Genomic DNA, 17323 nt, shown 5'->3' with positions numbered 1-17323 from the left:
TCCTAACAGTGAGGTGATAGTGTAGTGGGGGATGCCCACCCGACCCCCGCCCTTCCATACCCCCGCATTCTCCAACGACGCCAATGTGCTGTATCAAGTGCTAGGCATCTCCTTCACCACCTAGCCCTCTATCCCTACGGCGGGAATCATCGCCTTCGTTTCCCACCAGTCCAGATATACAACCTGTAAAGAACCACAGCATGCCGCTGGCCTATGCAGGCAAGTTGGCTAATCGCTGGATGATTGTAATCGCTGTCAATCATGCCTAGCGATTACGCTGGACAAGAGCCACTGGCAAGAGGCCATTCCCGAAACCGCTCCCAAGCTGCGAAAGGCAGTACGGACTCAACACCCTCAGTCCATAACAAGGACAAAAACATCAAATCCCCTTCCCAGAAAGCAATGCTATCAAGAGCTCTTCAGCGAGCCAATACGGCAGTTCAGCTCGATAACGCTCAAAACTTTGAAGGGGCGCGCCAATCGTACGCCGAGGCCTGCGACCTGCTGTCGCAGGTCTTGTCACGAACCACAACAGATGAGGATAAGCGCAAGCTGGAAGCTATCGTGAGTTCATCTTTCTCAGTGTTGGTCCTGACACTCACGTTTTGTGGCGTAGCGGCGAACCTACACTAGCAGAATAGAAGAGTTGGATCAGATTGGACCAGCCCAAAGCCCAGAGGGCAAGGAACTTCCAGCCCGCCCCGAAAGCTTAGAATTATACTCTGGGCCAACCTCCCGCTCCACTGACGATGAGTTTGAGGACTACGATAATGTTAGGGGGCTTGATAATTACACCGCGGTCGGCAGCGATAAAGACCGAGGTGGAAGCTCGTCGTTCGACTCAGACATAGATTCCAATCACTACCGCCCTCAGATCAGGGCTAGTAGCCGGAGTCATGGTAATCGCCGGGGCAGTCTCAGCAAAGATCCAGTATCCGGCCCTTCACGGAGGGGTGCGGGTCAGTATCCGTTGCAATCATCCTTCTCCAGGTCCGATACTCACGTCCTCTTTCAAACACCCGAAGACGACTTCTCAATGCCGCCCCCGCTTTCACCACGGCGCTCGGATTCACCCGAAGAAGCCCAAAGGCCCTTCAGCCCTGACACGGCTGTGAGGGCAGACTTCTCTATGCCGACCGCATTAGAAGATTCATCTACAGTCAATAAGCGGTCCTCTAGCCGAGAATCTAACTCATGGTTAGACCCTATCGATGAATCAAGCGGCTCTACGGCATCATCTGTGCATTCCCGGACGTCCTCACGTGGTTTACGGAGAAAGCATATACGTGCCCCTAGTGGTGCCACTGAAGCTGAATTCGATGCTGCGTTAGACGCTGCAGTCGAGGCAGCTTACAATGATGGCTATGAACCGGCTGACCACTCGGGCTTTGAGGGTAGCAGTGACGAGGAGCTTGCTTCCAATTCCGTAGGGAGGGACCTTCCTACTAAGCAGACAGTTCAGGATTTACAAGATGAAGGGCACGAAATTAGCCTCTCAAAACAGAGACAGGACTCTGATACCATGCGCCGGGACTTTTACGAGGATGACTCTTCCGAGGACGAAGACCGCCTTCTGGCAGAAATAACCCACGCTCTAGCCGCTGAAGACTTGGCGAATGCTATTGATGTAAGGGCGGTCGCACAAGAATTACCCCAAGGGCACTTAACCGATTACTCCTGGCAGTCCACCTACGGAGCCCCTCCCGTCCCTCACGTCACAGATACCAGCACCACTCACATGGCGGCATCTGAACCACTCGCACCCCCGCCAACGCAATCTTTACCCCAACCACCCATCAAGATAGGCTCGTCTCTATCCCGCGGAACATCTCCAGTATCTGGCCAGACTGTAAGAAGCCGTCGGCTTTCTGGTCAGAACCTGAAGCAACTCAAAATCGAGACCGGAAAGGCGAGTAATTACGGCGTCGCAACTCATGCCGCTGAAACTCTCCAACCACGTACAATTGATGCCGCGGAAGAGGACGACATATCACCCCGAGGTGTTGCTCCTGATGCAGGCATCTCGAGCCAACGGTCATCCATTGACAGCGAAATCAGTCCCTCACAGCCATTGCCTCCAACGCCGACTCAACTTTCTTTAGCAGAAAACGGTGATGGCGATACCATGGACAGCCGTGCTAATTCACCTGTCATCTTTCCGCCCGCATTGAGAAAGAATTACTCCTCATCAAGTTTGAGGAGCTTACGGAGCCGAAACATGTCGACCTCCAACCTAGATGATACTTCAGACATGTCTCCAGGTACACCCTTGAGTAATGGCTTCGCACCACATATCAAGGGACCGGCTATGCCAGCAATTGCAACACCACTTACGGCCGCGTTTAGAGATAGGATGAACTTGGCAGGAGGACTTCACCTATTCGACGACAGTTTTCACGGTCCGCAAAGCCCTGTATCGCCAGGCCTAGCAAGCCCAGATACCCCAGTATCTCTTGAGCCCTGCCCAACAGATTATCTGCTTCGGCCGTTCTGGTTGATGAGATGTCTTTATCAGACACTTGTGCACCCTCGCGGCGGTTACCTGAGCAACAAGCTTTTCGTACCTCGAGACGCGTGGAAAGTCAGAGGCGTCAAGATCCGGGGTGTCGACGACAAAATTGCAATTTGTGACTATCTGACTGCCGCGCTCCTCAAACTTGCAAAGGTAGATACTTGCGACGCCGACGCCGTTTTAGAGGAGATGCAGGCGCTTGAAGGTATTCTTGAACAAGTGCAAGCGAACCTCACGCGCAAACTTGGCATGGAAGTCGGCGTGCAAAATTCTGGCACTCTGTTTCGTGATGCCTCAAATTCCGCAGAAATTGAGGCAGCGATCAACGTGCCGCGGTCTGGTAGTGTTTCTGGCAAATCCTCGTCTTTTTCATGGCGGCGCCTCCGATCCAAGAACTCGGCCCGCAGGTCTGAGTAGTAGCTATGGCAAAAACAATATTGGAGACAACGGTAAGGAGTCACCTTCACTGGAAACTCTGCCAATGACTGCGCATCCCACGAGCCGTCCGGCCAAGCGTGATATGGGCAGTGTTGAGTTCTCTGGGCCCAACGCCCCATACATGGGATCATTGGCACGGTTGTTTGATGCTGCACAAGCCATAGGTGAGATGATTACGAGGCCCGAGTCAATTGGTCACTGCTGATATCAATTAGACCAGATTGCTCGACAGGTAGAAGACCCCGGACTTCGTCATGCCGATAAAACCCAGGTAGGCCTTGAGCTCTGCACCCGCCATGCTGCCGAGTTTTTCGGCTTCTATATCTGCCGCTTTGTGATGAGCGATGTCAGCACTCTTCTCGATAAGTTTGTCAAGAGGGGAAGTGAGTGGGTGATGGCGTAGGATGTTCTCGGACTCGATGAGTATGGCAGTTGAAACCGTGCGAATAGGATAGATCTTCTCCATTTGCAGGGCTAGCATGTCGGCAAACACAGCAGTTCCCCTTGTCATTCCGATGATCAAGATTCGGGGACTTTGCGATATGCCGCAAACTAGTAGGGCGTCTGTAGACTGGATGGTCGCGCACGTGACCATTAGCGCCACCGTTCGCGACGCGTGCCTTACCTTAAACAAACGCCTTGCCTGAAATAGATAGATAAAGATCTTATCAGGCAACTCAGGTTGCTAGTGATTAAGTTGGCTGGGTACTGAAACTTGTACCTCAGCATCATGGCAGTTGAGACACGACGCGACCACAGTTCCTGCTCGAGCATCCCTTTCTACGATCCGGAATCGTCTCTTCGACACAGTGTCCATATAAATTAATTGTAACGGCCCGATAGGCGCGTTTTGTCATTCTACACATTGCTGGGAAGCTTTGGCTGCGACCCGACCACACTGACATGCCAAGTTGACGGACACCTATACGTTCGACGATGAGCGTTTCGGCACCAGGTTCGCACTTTCTGCGTAGTGTTCTGTATCAACTTGTATGTCGTGGCCCTCGCCGTGTACCGACCATAATCACAGAGCACCGAAACCGCTTTCACCTGCCTCCTGTTGCAGCCGTACGTTCGCAAGGTTTCCATGGGGGCTGTGGACTGGCATTTGCAGCGCCGAGAACGCCAGACAGCCACGCTTATCCCAATCTCGAGCGGCGCATTGCGTCTATTCCCATTGAGCGCTATCGTAACTTTTGCATCGTTGCTCACATCGATCATGGTAAGAGCACGCTCAGTGATCGTCTCCTCGAGTTGACTGGGACGATTTCTGCCAACGCCTCGAACAAACAGATACTGGTAAAACCCGACACTACGCTGCTTTGGTTTAAGTTGCAGCAGCTGAGTTATCTTGTGCACAGGATAAACTGGACGTGGAGCGCGAACGTGGCATCACCGTCAAAGCACAGACTTGTACCATGATATACAACTACAAAGGACAGGACTATCTTCTACACCTAGTCGACACACCCGGGCACGTTGATTTCAGAGCCGAGGTGACGAGATCTTATGCAAGCTGCGGTGGTGCACTGCTGCTAGTGGATGCGAGTCAAGGTATTCAGGCTCAAACTGTGTCAAATTTTCACCTCGCATTTGCGCAGGATCTAGCATTGATACCTGTTGTCAACAAGATTGACATGATCTCTGCCGACACTCCTCGTGTTCTCGAGCAGATAGAGTCGTCGTTTGAACTTAACCCCAAAGATGCCGTGCTGGTATCGGCAAAGACTGGTAAGAATGTTGCAAGTATTTTACCCCAAGTCGTGGAGCGGATACCTGCTCCTGTCGGAGATTCGTCAGGCCACCTTCGCCTGCTCCTTGTTGACTCATGGTACGACAATTTCCGGGGTGTCATCTTGCTTGTTCGTGTCTTTGACGGTCAGGTACAAGCTGGCGATCAACTTGTATCACTCGGGACTGGTAACAAATACACCGTAGGCGAAGTCGGAATCCAGTATCCTAGTGCCGTGCCGCAGAGCGTCCTGCGAGCCGGACAGGTAGGATATATTCACTTCAACCCTGGCATGAAACGCATTCAAGATGCCAAGCTCGGTGATACGTTCACGACGGTTGGGAATGAGGATTCGGTTGTCCCATATCCAGGATTTGAAGAACCCAAACCCATGGTGTTTGTTGCTGCTTTCCCAGTGGAACCGAATGACTACAGCCGTCTTGCTGACAGCATCAGCCAGTTGGTGCTGAATGACCGCAGCGTGACATTACAGAAGGACTTCTCTGAAGCCTTGGGGTCCGGATGGCGGCTTGGATTCTTGGGGAGCTTACACTGCTCTGTTTTTCAAGATCGTCTCCGTCAGGAACATGGTGGAAGTGTGATCATCACAGACCCCACCGTGCCTACAAAGGTGGAATGGCAAGATGGTACCGAGGAAATATTCCAGAATCCGTCTGAATTCCCGTCCACAGATGATCATCGCATGCGTGGCGCCACAACGTACGAACTGTAAGTATTATCTTTCTGTCCTCTGCCAGCCGATGGTCCTGACTATACAGTTTCGTTACTGCGACTATCACTCTACCTGAAGAATACCTTGGTCGAGTGATGGAACTGTGCGAGAGTATGCGGGGGGAGCAGAAAAGCCTTGACTTCTTCCACACCACCCAAGTCATTTTGCGTTATGAGATCCCCGCGTCTAATCTGGTCGACGACTTATTTGGCAAACTCAAAGGTGCTACGTAAGTCCTCCAAGTGCTGTTCTCAATGAGGTATATCGTAAAGCTGACTTGCCCCCGAAACAGAAAGGGCTATGCTACATTAGACTACGAGGACGCTGGTTGGCGACCCAGTCAGCTTACCAATTTGCAGCTTCTTGTCAACAAAGCTCCAGTCGATGCTATCTGTAGGGTCATTCATGTGTCCCAAGCTGAGCGACTGGGCCGTCAATGGGTGACCAAGTTCAAGGAACACGTGGATCGGCAAATGTTTGGTATGATAGTGTGACTCAGTTCTTGTTCATATGTGCCATCTCGCTAACGTATCCTTTGTCCCTAGAAATCGTGATCCAAGCAGCTGCCGGGAGGCGAATCGTGGCCCGCGAGACAATCAAGCCATTCCGAAAAGACGTGCTTGCCAAACTCCATGCAAGTGACATCACCCGCCGACGGAAACTTTTGGAGAAGCAGAAGGCAGGTCGAAAGCGTCTTCGCGCCGTGGGAAACGTGGTCATTGATCAATCTGCATTTCAAAGTTTTCTGGCGCGATAATGGCCGTCTGGTTCTGCCGTGTGCTGCCACATCATTCAGTTCGATGTGGCAGTCTGAACCTCATCATCCGGAAGATGGTAACCAAGTTCTACTATGTCGACGCATGATTTGCCAAGACCACCGCGGATCGTCGCGGTCCATTGCATCAGTTGCGGCAGCTGCCTTGGTTCAGCTGCTGCGACGAGTTCGAAGACTCTGAAATCGCCATTGAAGAACGAGAAGCCTGTCAGACCAGCGCGAAGGAAACCGGAATGCGAGACAACAAACACAACCTTTTCTGGCCTTGCCTGAAGACTTCTCAGCCCAGTCTCGGCCCGAGCTAGGATGGCACGCCGTGTGTACGCATACGAGGCTGCACCGTGGGAAGTTTTATCGGGATAGATGGGATCGATGGTCGAAAAGTCAACAGTCGGGAAGCGTTCCGCGAGGGTATTAATTGTGCTACCTGTGTCACATGGCTTGATGGAGTTCTCTGCGTCATTGTCAGTCGATGCGGTTAGATCAAGTCGTTGATAGCTTGGTCAACAGAAATCGGACATGTCACACCTTGCCATGTGGCGTCGGCCCGGATCTGCACGCCTTTGTCAACCAGCCAGTCTAACGAGAGCAATGCGGTCTGGATTGTGCGTATCATGGGGCTGACGATGATTGCGGCATCTTGCACGTCGCCAAAAGTCTCTAGAAGACTCGATCGAAGCTCCCGACACTGAGCCAGCCCAAGGGTAGATAGCGGGGGATCCGGAATGGTATAGTTCTGTATCCGGGGTCAGAGTATGTACGCTGCAGTTTCTTCGCTGGTGGGACTTATTGGCGACGTTGTGTAGAGCCTGGGCATGTCGGATGAGCACAATTATGTTGGGCATCTTTCATATGCTGCCCACTTAGGCCTGTTGTAGCTGAGCGGGTGTTCAGTACAGTCCGGGCAAGGTGACCAGGACTAGCTTCTTAAGATGGACTTCTGGGGAAAGCCGTCGATGACTCTCATCCGAATCTGGCACAGCCACCGCACATGACATGGGCCCCTGTTCCGTTCAACAACCTTCCATCAGCTCGTCAGCCACGATACTCAGCCATGAGATGGTTTGACTGTCTTCATCTCTTCCAGCTTAACTACTATAGTGCTCGTGTCCCGAAGCATATTCGCCCCGACAGAGACTCAAGCTTGAGATTTGGCATACATATAAGTGGAGAGACGGGTCCAGGGCCGTGAGGTCAGGTCAACAAAGTCCCCTTAGGTGCTCACTGGCTCAAGCTATACGACTGCACTGGGGTTCTCAACTCCACCTTTTCTCGCGCCGCGATGGTCCCGAATACCGCACACACGAACCCTAGAAAGCGTGCTGCTCTAGATTGAACTGACCTTTCAATAAAGGTCGCTAAACCCTTATTTAGGTGTGCCTTCTTGATCATGGGCTTGCTCATGAGCAGATAATGCAAGCCAGGAACATCTAAACGAGCTATTGGTTCACACAACCTGATCCCAGTTGGCGTCGTGGGACCCGAATTGTGGGCCCAGTCCATGCACGACACGGGGAGCGGGTCTGTCACGGTAGATTCAGCATTCCCAGTATCTATGCAACCTACCTGCCCAGCTTGTCTTCATCTGACATACCTTCTTCGCAAATGCATGTATGCAACCAAGGCTGCACGCAGCACTTTTGAATAGGCTCGTCTGGCAAGGCCATTGGGAGCGCCCGACCACAAACTCGGTTCGCTTCGTACCTCATCCGGGACCACACACTTCAAATCATAGATCGTCCAAGAGCGAGATTGTTATCAGCTGTCATGCCGAAGGTTGACGATCTATTCTCGGTTCGTGCACATATTCTCCGCCACTTTGAGAGCAACATGACTGAGGACATGAAATAGCAAGCAGGAGCCCAAAGCAAACGAAGGCTGGACCCAATTCGAGACCCGGGTAGGCCACCAACTAGTTGCACAGTAGCCATAGACTATGTCCCTGACATATATCACAGCTGAGGTGTACAAATCGGCCAGGCTCAACGACAATGATCTGCGGCGAAATGAAGCAAGGAACGACGTTTTTGGCACTGGGCGGACAGGGCACATCTCGGACCCAACTCCCAAGACCGAATCAGGGCTAGATGACGATCACAACCCCCTCGCACCTTCACTTACGCATAATGATGGCATCAGTGTCGAAGAAGACGATGACGGCGAGGGCCGCTTCTTCGGTGGCGGCGTATCGAGGCAGGAAACGGAAATCATGGACTATGTCGCTGCTCGTGCGGACGACATCCCGATGCCAGAAAAAATAGACAACACTTGGCTTCGGAAGACAGCCCTGAGCTTCGAAAAACACATCAACAAAAACGCTGAAATGCGGGCGAAATTTGAGAACGACCCTCAAAAATTCATTGCCAGCGAAGCCGACCTCGACACAGCCATCAAAGACTTGTCGATATTGTCAGACTACCCCGGTCTTTGGCCGGAGCTAGTGCGCCTCGGCTGCGTGGGCAGTCTTGTTGGGCTGCTGGCGCATGACAACACCGACATTGCAATTGACGCAGTAGAGATCATTGGGGAGCTGACTGACGAGGACGTGGCGGCCACTGATGACCATTGGAACACACTGGTTGATTCCATGCTCGAGGCAGATCTGGTTGACCTACTTGTCTCGAACCTGACACGTCTCAATGAGAATGACGAGGCTGACCGCAGTGGTGTCTACCATGCGCTGTCTGTCGTCGAGAATATTCTTTCGCGGCGATCTATTGCTGAACGGGTTGGTCAGAACGACCTCTTGGTGAATTGGCTCTTGGCGAGGATCCAGCTGAAAGATGCGATCGTGTCGCAGAACAAGCAGTATTGCGCTGAAATACTCGCCATCATTGCGCAAACGTCATCTCAAACACGTGCCAAGCTCACCTCTCTCGGCACTGTCGACGCTGCGTTACAGCTGGTGGCAGTCTACAGGAAGCGCGATCCTGAGAGGGGCAGCGAGGCAGAGTACATGCAGAATCTCTTTGAAACTCTTACGTGTCTAGTCGATGAGCCCGAAGGCAAAACTAAACTGCTCGAAGCTGAGGGCATAGAGTTATGTTTGATCATGCTGAGGGAAGGAAAGACGAGCAAAATGCCAGCTTTGCGCCTCCTCGACCACAGCACGGCTGAGGCGGCCGGCGGCGAGACCTGTCAGAGGCTGGTTGAGGCTGGTGGGTTGAAGATTATATTCACCATGTTCATGAAACGACAAGACGGCCCGACTGTGGAGCATCTGGTTAATATCTTTGCATCCTTGCTGCGACTTCTACCTCTAAATTCAGCAGAGCGAATACGTACCCTGGCCAAATTTGTCGAGAAAAGATACGAAAAGACCGAGAGATTGGTGACGGTCCGGAGAGACCTTGCCTCTAGGCTCAAGGTTGTCGAGCAGCGTATACAAGCCGAGCGAGATAAATTGGCCGAAGACGCCGGGTCTGAGGCGGCGGATGTGTGGCTGTCTTGGAGACTGGAAGGTGGCTTATTTGGTCTGCAGGCAGTGGACATTGTGCTGGCATGGCTCGTTGCAGAAGACAGCGGCGCACGCGCTACTATCGAGAGGCTGTTTGCCGACCAGGGTGAAAATCTGGATGTCCTCCGCAAGTCCCTTCAGGGACAGCTCGACGACCTTGACGATGAAGTGGACAGAATCAGCGATAAGAAAGACATGTTAGGTGCGCTACTCCATTTTGTGTAGCAGTTCTTGTGGCAAGGGGAGGTTACAACATTATTCTAGATAAGGAATAGTAAAAACGGTGATTTGAATCTAGGATAATTCGGGTCAAGGGCTGCGGGTTAATTGTAAGTCACACAACCCGCCTTCGCTGAACTGAAAGACAGGTGGTTGTGCATGAGCAGCACTGAAACAGTGAAAGCACTCACGCAGCCGCGGGAGGGACGGGCTTCACGTCGAAGACGGCCTTCAAGAGGTCCTTGACCACCTTGTCTTGGTTCTTCTGCCCTGCAGCCTTGATTTCCGAGATCTTGGCGTCCGCCTCCTTGTTCGCATCATCCTCAGCCTGCTTGTTGCCCGCCGAATGCTGCTGATGTCAGTCTATGATCAGCTGCAATACCGTCTGCCAGAAATGTGTTGCAGAAGTCTCATCGGAGTCGGTCTTACTTGCGATTCGAACTTCTTGTACTCAGCCTCCTTGGACTGTCTGTAGTCCTCGATTTCCTGCTTCGCTTCATCCCGAGCTTCCTTCACTCGCTTCGTGCGATCTAAGAATTGAGGTCAGGACACCGCACAGAGGGCTGTGGGATGCAGGTTGCACGTAGAGCAAGACGAACGTACATTCGCGGGCTGTTCAGATCCAGATCAGTCAGTAAAATTTCCGAGACGAACGTTCGTAAGGAAATGCACATATACTGACCCTTCTGCACAATTTTCGACGCATCTCTCTCCGCCTGTCAGTGTATCAGTTAAATCCTGTAGATTGTATTGTCGCAGCTGGTGTATAGTTGGTTGCATACGTCCAATAGGGTCTGGATACCCGCCGAGTTCTGTGCTGACTATGTCGATTATTAGCTTGACTGTCGATATGATGTGAAAGGGTGATAATGGTCACTGACCATGGCTGCAGAGTTGCTTGTGCCTACTACCTCAAGCTTCCGTTTGGTTTATGGAGACTGCCTCCCGTGTGACGTGCGAGCTCTGTCGGTGACGAGCCCAGTGATGCAGAGCCTTTCCGTTAGCTCCTCACTTCGATGGTGCGGAGGCAAAAATCTGTTCAACAAGTGTAGATTGGCTCGCTCGTCGTATACTTGATTCAAGGGCGTACAATTGGCGGCGGCGATGGTGATGTTGCGGACGTGCGGCGCGAGGCTGCAAATGGGGCCGGGCACAGAGAGGAGGTGGTTGAACGGTGGGCCGTCATGAGTGGAGCACAGAGCACGTTTCTTGGTTACCTTATCTGTGCTGACAGGCATGCGCCCCGACCAGTGCCATTGTGAAGGGGCATTTGTTCAGCTGATCGCACCATGTTCGCTCTCACGATCTTGCACGATACCAAGTTTGCTGAATGCAGGGCACGGATTGTGTTACTTGGGCGAGAACATCGGTCATCATTCAAATTTCAGGGTGGGCGGGCGGGCGAGCCGTTGAGCGCGCTGGGGCCTGAATCGCGGACCCCATGTGCATTAAATCACCTGCAACGATCATGATAAGCAACATCTGTCGAATCGAGGTAATAACGAAACAGACATTCTGTGAGGGAACTAGATGTGTATATAAAAGACGAGTTGTTCCATCTGCATAGGAGCATTGGGAGGAGTGCACTGTCGAGATCCAACGCCACTCAAAAGGTCGATCCACCTCCCGACCTACCCATTTTGTGTAAATATGTACATACTGCGCCTAGGTAGTTGCATATCTAGGTAGGTGGTGCATATTACCTCTAGGACTTGCTCTCGGGTCCGTCTCCGAATCGTCAAGCCTCTACCGCGCAATTCTCTTCATACCCGCGACAGTATCCCAAGTTATACGGCCTTGATCTGCAAGGGAAGCCAAACTTGGCATCCCCGGCAATCAGTGCAATGTCTCGCGCATCCAAGCTCACCCTGATGGGTACGTCATTCTTCGCCCTGGGGACGATCATTATGGTTCATTTCCAGCAAAGGTCTGAGAAGCAGGCAAGTCTTTTTAACTCCAACAACATCCACACCCGTCAAGGAATTTGAGGTGCTAATTGACGTGTCTCGGCGCAGGCCATGCATCAAGGTGTGCTGAGGGATATGGAACAACAGCGAGTCAAAAGAGAGCGGCAACTGGACTTCGATTTGCAGCGCGCTCTGGAACAAGAATACAAACGGGAACAAACCGTCCGGGATTCAACAACTCCGGAATCATCGCAAAGCTCAACAATATCGTAATCATGCAGAAAGCGCGCTTCACTATGCACTCGCGACAATCTTTGCTATTCACAGGCTACAACGACGAGATCATAGGTGGTAACAACCACTTCAGATAACCCAAACACAGGGGAACCATACAAATCACAACTCAGAGATAACTGCGCAGAACCGCGCAAGTGACGCATTTCACCACAAATTTCGGGGATTTTGATTATGACAGGCTACCTTTGGCCCTCTTGGTAAATGCGGATTGATGCGTCTGCCACGTATCTGTACGCTTTCCCCCCTTTTCCGGACCCGGTCTGCAGCGAGAACTGCTGCTATTACTGTACAATTTCGGGCATCAAACAAGCCTAACGTGCTAATTGAGTTCACAACTGGCTTGTAAGTGACGTCTTACCTTTCAAAGAGAGCCCTAGTGATGTGCATCCGACGAGACGCCTTTGCAGTGCATGACCCCAATCGTCTTGAGCGTCGAGTGGTGTCTGTTGCGGACGTTTGCCCCGCTATACACCCGCGCTTTTAGCGGATCGAAACGCCAGACCTGTCCGTGAACATTCGGGCAGCAATGTTCATTGATTGCAGTTCCTGGAAAAGGAGTTTGGCGGCATACGGAATATGGATTTGAGCGATTTTCGTCTTGTTCTTGCAAGGGCGACACTCGAAGGATTGCTTTGACAGGTTTCTGCAAGACTGTTTAGTGTGCGATACGTCGCATCAGGAATTCTTAGGGGTCGAGGACTTACGCGATTGGTGTCATGAGGCCACAGATTTCACAAACATGAACCCGGAAAGCATCCGAGACCTCAAATAACCTCTCCTTCAAGAATGAGGCAGCACCGTGTGCAATCATGCAATCTCGCTCCATCTCGCCGAACCGTAAGCCACCATCGCGGGCTCGACCTTCGACTGGCTGCCTTGTCATGATCTGCACGGGGCCGCGGGCGCGTGCATGAATTTTATCGTCGACCATGTGACGCAGCCGCTGGTAATAAGTTGGTCCAAAAAATACCTGAGCACGCAATTTCTTTCCAGTATGGCCGTTGTACATAACCTCGAATCCTCGAGATTGATAACCTTGGTCGCGGAGAAGCTGCGAGACGGAGTCTACAGTCACATCGGTAAAAGGCGTTGCGTCTCCTTCCATACCCTTCAATGTCGACACTTTGCTAAGCAGACATTCAATCAGATGCGCAATGGTCATTCGTGAAGGGATGGCATGAGGGTTGATGATGATGTCCGGGGTGATACCCTCTGAGGTGAAAGGCATGTCTTCCTGGCGGTACGTGACACCAATCGTTCCTTTCTGACCGTGACGAGAAGCAAATTTGTCGCCGATCTGCGGAATCTTTGTGGTCCTCACTCGCACCTTGACATATCGCAAGCCGTCCTGGTTCGTTGTGAGGATAACCGAGTCAATGATGCCGTTTTCCGTACTTCGCAATGGCGTTGAGGCATCTCGTTTGACGTGCTGCATCGTTCGTTGGCCAAGCTCTTGATTATCGGGGTTAATCGGCGACGTCTTGCCAATGATAATATCCTCGCCAGAAACGCGAACACCTGGCGCCACAATACCATCGTCATCCAACTTGTCGTACGTTCCATGCTTAAGGCGCAGGGTATCGTTTCTGAACGGTTTCTCAAATTGTTCCACGAGATTGATGCCTACCCGCTTCTCGCAATCCGTGTACGACCTAAAGAACAGGCTGCGGAATAGGCCTCGATCGATGCTGCTTTGATTCATGATGACCGAGTCCTCCTGGTTGTAACCAGAATAGCATGCAATAGCGACGACGGCATTCTGTCCCGCGGGAAGCTCTCGGAATTTCAGAAACTCCATTGATCTCGTCGTGGCGAGAGGCTTTTGCGGGTAGTAAAGAATGTTGGCCATTGTGTCCATTCTTCGAGAGTAATTCGTCAGGAAAAAACCCATTGCTTGCTTGCCCATGGCGGATTGGTATGTATTACGAGGCGACTGCCAGAATGTTAGCATGTTCCATGAACGTCAGGAGCTAGAGGAAAAATATGAAGTCGTACCTGGTTATGGTCGGGGAAGGGAATGATACTGGCGCAGATTCCCAAAATCATACTCGGATGGATCTCGCAGTGGGTATACATATGCGTCGTTTTAGCGATCTTCGTTCGTAGGCGGCGATTAGGCCCTTCGGAGATATCCTCTTCAACTTCATGCCCAGCTTTGCGCAATCGGTAGAGTTCTAGATCCTCAGGCGTCATGCAAATCATCGATGTCTCTTCTTCCTCAGCATCAAGGTACTCGATGATACCGCTATGGGCCAATGTTTGCCACGTGATCTTGTCTTCTGGGTTATCGGGAGGGTTTTCTTGCTGGTCCCGCATTTCATTGACAAGATCCTTCTGTAGTACGAGCGAGCCCTGAGGTACGGCACCGTGGTGGCTCTGCTCGACAACGAAGACCGGTCTCATGACTCGACCAGCGTCGGAGAAAATCTTGAACTCGCGGTCGCGAATGTCGCGGACCAGGGACACTTCGTGAGATATGACGTTGCGACGACGTGTGCCCTGAACGTCAGGGACCAGCACGCGCGGGTCTTGATGAACGCCTACCCAGACACCGTTGAGAAAAACCTTGGTCGCGTTGGGATACCTGAGCGGCTCGTACTCTTCCAAAACCTCCATACCACGCTGGATCATGTAATCGATGATGGGCTCTGCTGGCGTGCCAACGCTGACATAGCACATCAAGGATAGGTTCTTGACAAGACCGCAAGCCTGTCCTTCTGGCGTTTCGGCGGGACACACCAGGCCCCAGTGAGTGTTGTGGAGTTGTCTAGGTTTGGCGATCTTGCCATCTCTGCCGATGGGCGTGTTCGTCCGCCGCAAATGTGACAAGGTCGATGCGAATGTGTACCGGTTCAAGACCTGGGACACACCAGCGGTTGAGCTCGCAGCCTTCTTTTGATCTCCCCAATTTCCTGTAGCTAGCGAGTATTTGAGACCATTAGACAACGTCTGGGGTTTGACGCCGAGAGTCAGACTGAACTGTCGGTTGGATTCGACGCAACGCTTGAGATGCCCCGAAAGCTCCTGATTCATGCGACGAACGATAGTGCGGAAGAGCTTCGCCAACAGAGGTCCTGCGAGGTCCAATCGCTTCTTTCCGAAATGATCGCGGTCGTCAATATCGCGTCTTCCTAAGGCGCACTGCAGCAGCTTGTGAGTCATGTAGCCAAGGAAAAACGCCTTCCTGGTCTCACTGCCTTCGCTCTGTGAAATATGAGGCAAAGTCTCCTTCTGCAGTATTTCCTTGGCACTTCGCACACGCTTCTCTCTAGTCATCGTGTGGTTGCTGTTGCCGCGCTTACCGATCCAGTCAAGGGCTACGTTACGGTCCTGGACGATGAAGGCCTCTTCAATGCAAGGCCGAAGCATTTCCAGCATTTGCGTGTCGTTTCTGTCGTAGCAAATGTGATTAAGAATATCTTCATCAGACACGATGCCGAAGGCGCGGAAGACGATGCCAATGGGTATGTCAACCTTGACATACGGCAGAGTGCAGTGGATGGTCTGGCCGACTCCGCCCTTGGCAGGACTCTTACTGTGCAGCTTGAGCATCAGGCTCGAGATCAGTCGCGAGCCCTTCTCGAGAGCACTGCGAATCTCGGCAGTGTACGAAAAGGGGCTTGGCTGAGCTTTCTTGAAGACCTGTACAATGTTCGCAGCGGAGCGTTCTTGGGCGATGAGAACCTTCTCGCTGCCGTTGATGACGAAGTAGCCGCCCTGGTCGTAAGGGCACTCGTTGAGCATAAAGAGGTCGTTCTCACTCTCGCGGCTGAGGTGGCAGATCTTGGATTTCACCATGATAGGCATGCGTCCAATGAAGATCATGTCCTTCATATCTTCTGGCTTGTCTTTGTCGGCGCCTGGGTCGTCGCCACTCTCCTCCTCTTCCCACTCTAGTCTTGTCGGATGCTCGCCTGTCCTGCCCATCTCGTCATGCTGTTCGTCATCCAGCTCGTTGAGCGGGATTTGGTTCTCAACAGCGATGGACACTTTCTTCGTGATCCTGACGTAGAGGGGACTCGCGTATGTCAGGTTGCGGTCACGGCATTCGTAGGGAAGTAGCGTCGAGACTTTGCCGTCTGCCTCAGTGATCGATGGTCTGGAGACCATGACCGTGCCGAATTTGACTTCATATCTGCGTAGTGCAATCGCTCTATCACTGTCGGATGCAGGGTTCGGCTGGTCAAGGGTTATGTGGGAGTATTCGTCGATGAGCTCCTGGACTGTAGATGTCGTGAACTCGTCGAAAGAGTCGACCTGCTGCGACACCAAGCCTTTCGAGTCGAAGAATGAGGATATGACAGTCCAGCAATCTTCGGGAGTGATGCTTGCGTCGTCCTCTTCGTATCCATCATAGTCGAATTCTTCATCGTACTCGGTAGCCATTTCGAGCAGTGCGCGTTGCGCAAAGGAACGACGTTGTGCGTAAGCGAGGCTTAGTAGCTGATTCGTGTTTGTGACAAAAGGCGAAGGCGGAGACGGGAATCGTTGACAAAGGCGACCAATATCACCTCTTCCGGGCGACACTGCCTTCGTTCGATAGGGGTTGCATGTAACAGACGATTCGGTTGATGGGAAAGGCCGAAACGTGAGGTAGCAAGGGCGGTATGTGTGAGGGCGATCAGAGTTTCTACTATGGTCGGTATTCTGAGACGACGCAAAGCAGGCAGGCAGGCTGTGGGACAGTCGAGGGACGTGTCGGGCCAGTTTTTTAGCCCCCTACGCGACAGGTCCTACTAAGGATGGCGACCTGCTTATTGTTCTCCAATTCAATGAGTATTAGGTAAGTCGAGGCATGAAGGAGGGGATGGGTTTCATTAGTCGCTGGCAATCAACTGGTGGGTCCTAATGTTTGTCTCATGTATCGTATATATGCATAAGAGTGTGCTGTACAGAGGCTGTAGTCACGCCTGGACACTCCGGGAAATCTCACCTCATTTTGAATCGACACTTGATAAGGTGCTTCTGCTTCAACGACCGTCACCATCTGAACTAATATGTCAATTTAAGTCTTGATTTACACGAATCCGCATGCTCAGATTTATACATTGAGGCTGTCTTCTGTTGAGACGTGAGGTTCTTTGCAAAGAGGACCTCCCCAGCGTCCATCTTCCTTGACATCAGCCGTGCCATGCAATGCCTGGCACAGCGCAACAAAGCGACAAGGCGCCGCGGATCCATACGAGAGGACCCTACAAGGAGCGCGGAGGCGTGTTTTTGCTTCTTTCGGCTTGAGATGGATTCGCTTGCTCA

The 17323-nt window shown here is 52.1% G+C and overlaps 7 protein-coding genes across 7 annotated transcripts; 4 read left to right on the top strand and 3 right to left on the bottom strand.

Moving 5' to 3' along the window:
- Positions 1–1047: 1047 nt before the first annotated feature.
- On the top strand, positions 1048–3459 carry VDBG_04321 (conserved hypothetical protein; the record flags this gene model as incomplete). Its single annotated transcript, XM_003006322.1, has 2 exons — positions 1048–3114; positions 3166–3459. The coding sequence occupies 2 exons, from the start codon at positions 3033–3035 to the stop codon at positions 3351–3353; spliced, it is 270 nt and encodes an 89-aa protein (XP_003006368.1).
- A 194-nt stretch (positions 3460–3653) lies between these two features.
- Positions 3654–6966, top strand: VDBG_04320 (GTP-binding protein GUF1; the record flags this gene model as incomplete). The annotated part of the gene is made up of 4 exons (XM_003006321.1): positions 3654–4249; positions 4312–5411; positions 5708–5895; positions 5961–6966. 4 exons carry the CDS (start codon positions 3887–3889, stop codon positions 6170–6172), a joined length of 1863 nt encoding a protein of 620 aa, XP_003006367.1.
- On the bottom strand, positions 5892–7111 carry VDBG_04319 (conserved hypothetical protein; the record flags this gene model as incomplete). The annotated part of the gene is made up of 3 exons (XM_003006320.1): positions 5892–6644; positions 6719–6928; positions 6981–7111. 3 exons carry the CDS (start codon positions 7033–7035, stop codon positions 6208–6210), a joined length of 702 nt encoding a protein of 233 aa, XP_003006366.1.
- Positions 7112–8126: 1015 nt separating this feature from the next.
- VDBG_04318 (conserved hypothetical protein) lies at positions 8127–9872 on the top strand (the record flags this gene model as incomplete). Its single annotated transcript, XM_003006319.1, has 1 exon — positions 8127–9872. One exon carries the CDS (start codon positions 8127–8129, stop codon positions 9870–9872), a length of 1746 nt encoding a protein of 581 aa, XP_003006365.1.
- VDBG_04317 (vacuolar ATPase) lies at positions 8898–11020 on the bottom strand (the record flags this gene model as incomplete). Its single annotated transcript, XM_003006318.1, has 6 exons — positions 8898–10215; positions 10296–10396; positions 10470–10478; positions 10549–10582; positions 10649–10687; positions 10748–11020. 6 exons carry the CDS (start codon positions 10748–10750, stop codon positions 10054–10056), a joined length of 348 nt encoding a protein of 115 aa, XP_003006364.1.
- A 627-nt stretch (positions 11021–11647) lies between these two features.
- VDBG_04316 (conserved hypothetical protein) lies at positions 11648–12729 on the top strand (the record flags this gene model as incomplete). The annotated part of the gene is made up of 3 exons (XM_003006317.1): positions 11648–11806; positions 11882–12412; positions 12478–12729. Coding segments are annotated over 2 exons (324 nt in total), but the record flags the coding sequence as incomplete, so codon positions are not given.
- VDBG_04315 (DNA-directed RNA polymerase II subunit RPB2) lies at positions 12238–16456 on the bottom strand (the record flags this gene model as incomplete). The annotated part of the gene is made up of 3 exons (XM_003006316.1): positions 12238–12713; positions 12775–14003; positions 14066–16456. 3 exons carry the CDS (start codon positions 16454–16456, stop codon positions 12551–12553), a joined length of 3783 nt encoding a protein of 1260 aa, XP_003006362.1.
- Positions 16457–17323: the final 867 nt, after the last annotated feature.

This window comes from Verticillium alfalfae, genomic scaffold (genome assembly GCF_000150825.1).
Source record: "Verticillium alfalfae VaMs.102 supercont1.4 genomic scaffold, whole genome shotgun sequence".
In the NCBI taxonomy this organism is placed as follows: Eukaryota; Fungi; Ascomycota; class Sordariomycetes; order Glomerellales; family Plectosphaerellaceae; genus Verticillium; species Verticillium alfalfae.
Note: the sequence above shows the minus strand (reverse complement) of the source record. Positions and strands in the feature narration are given on the sequence as shown.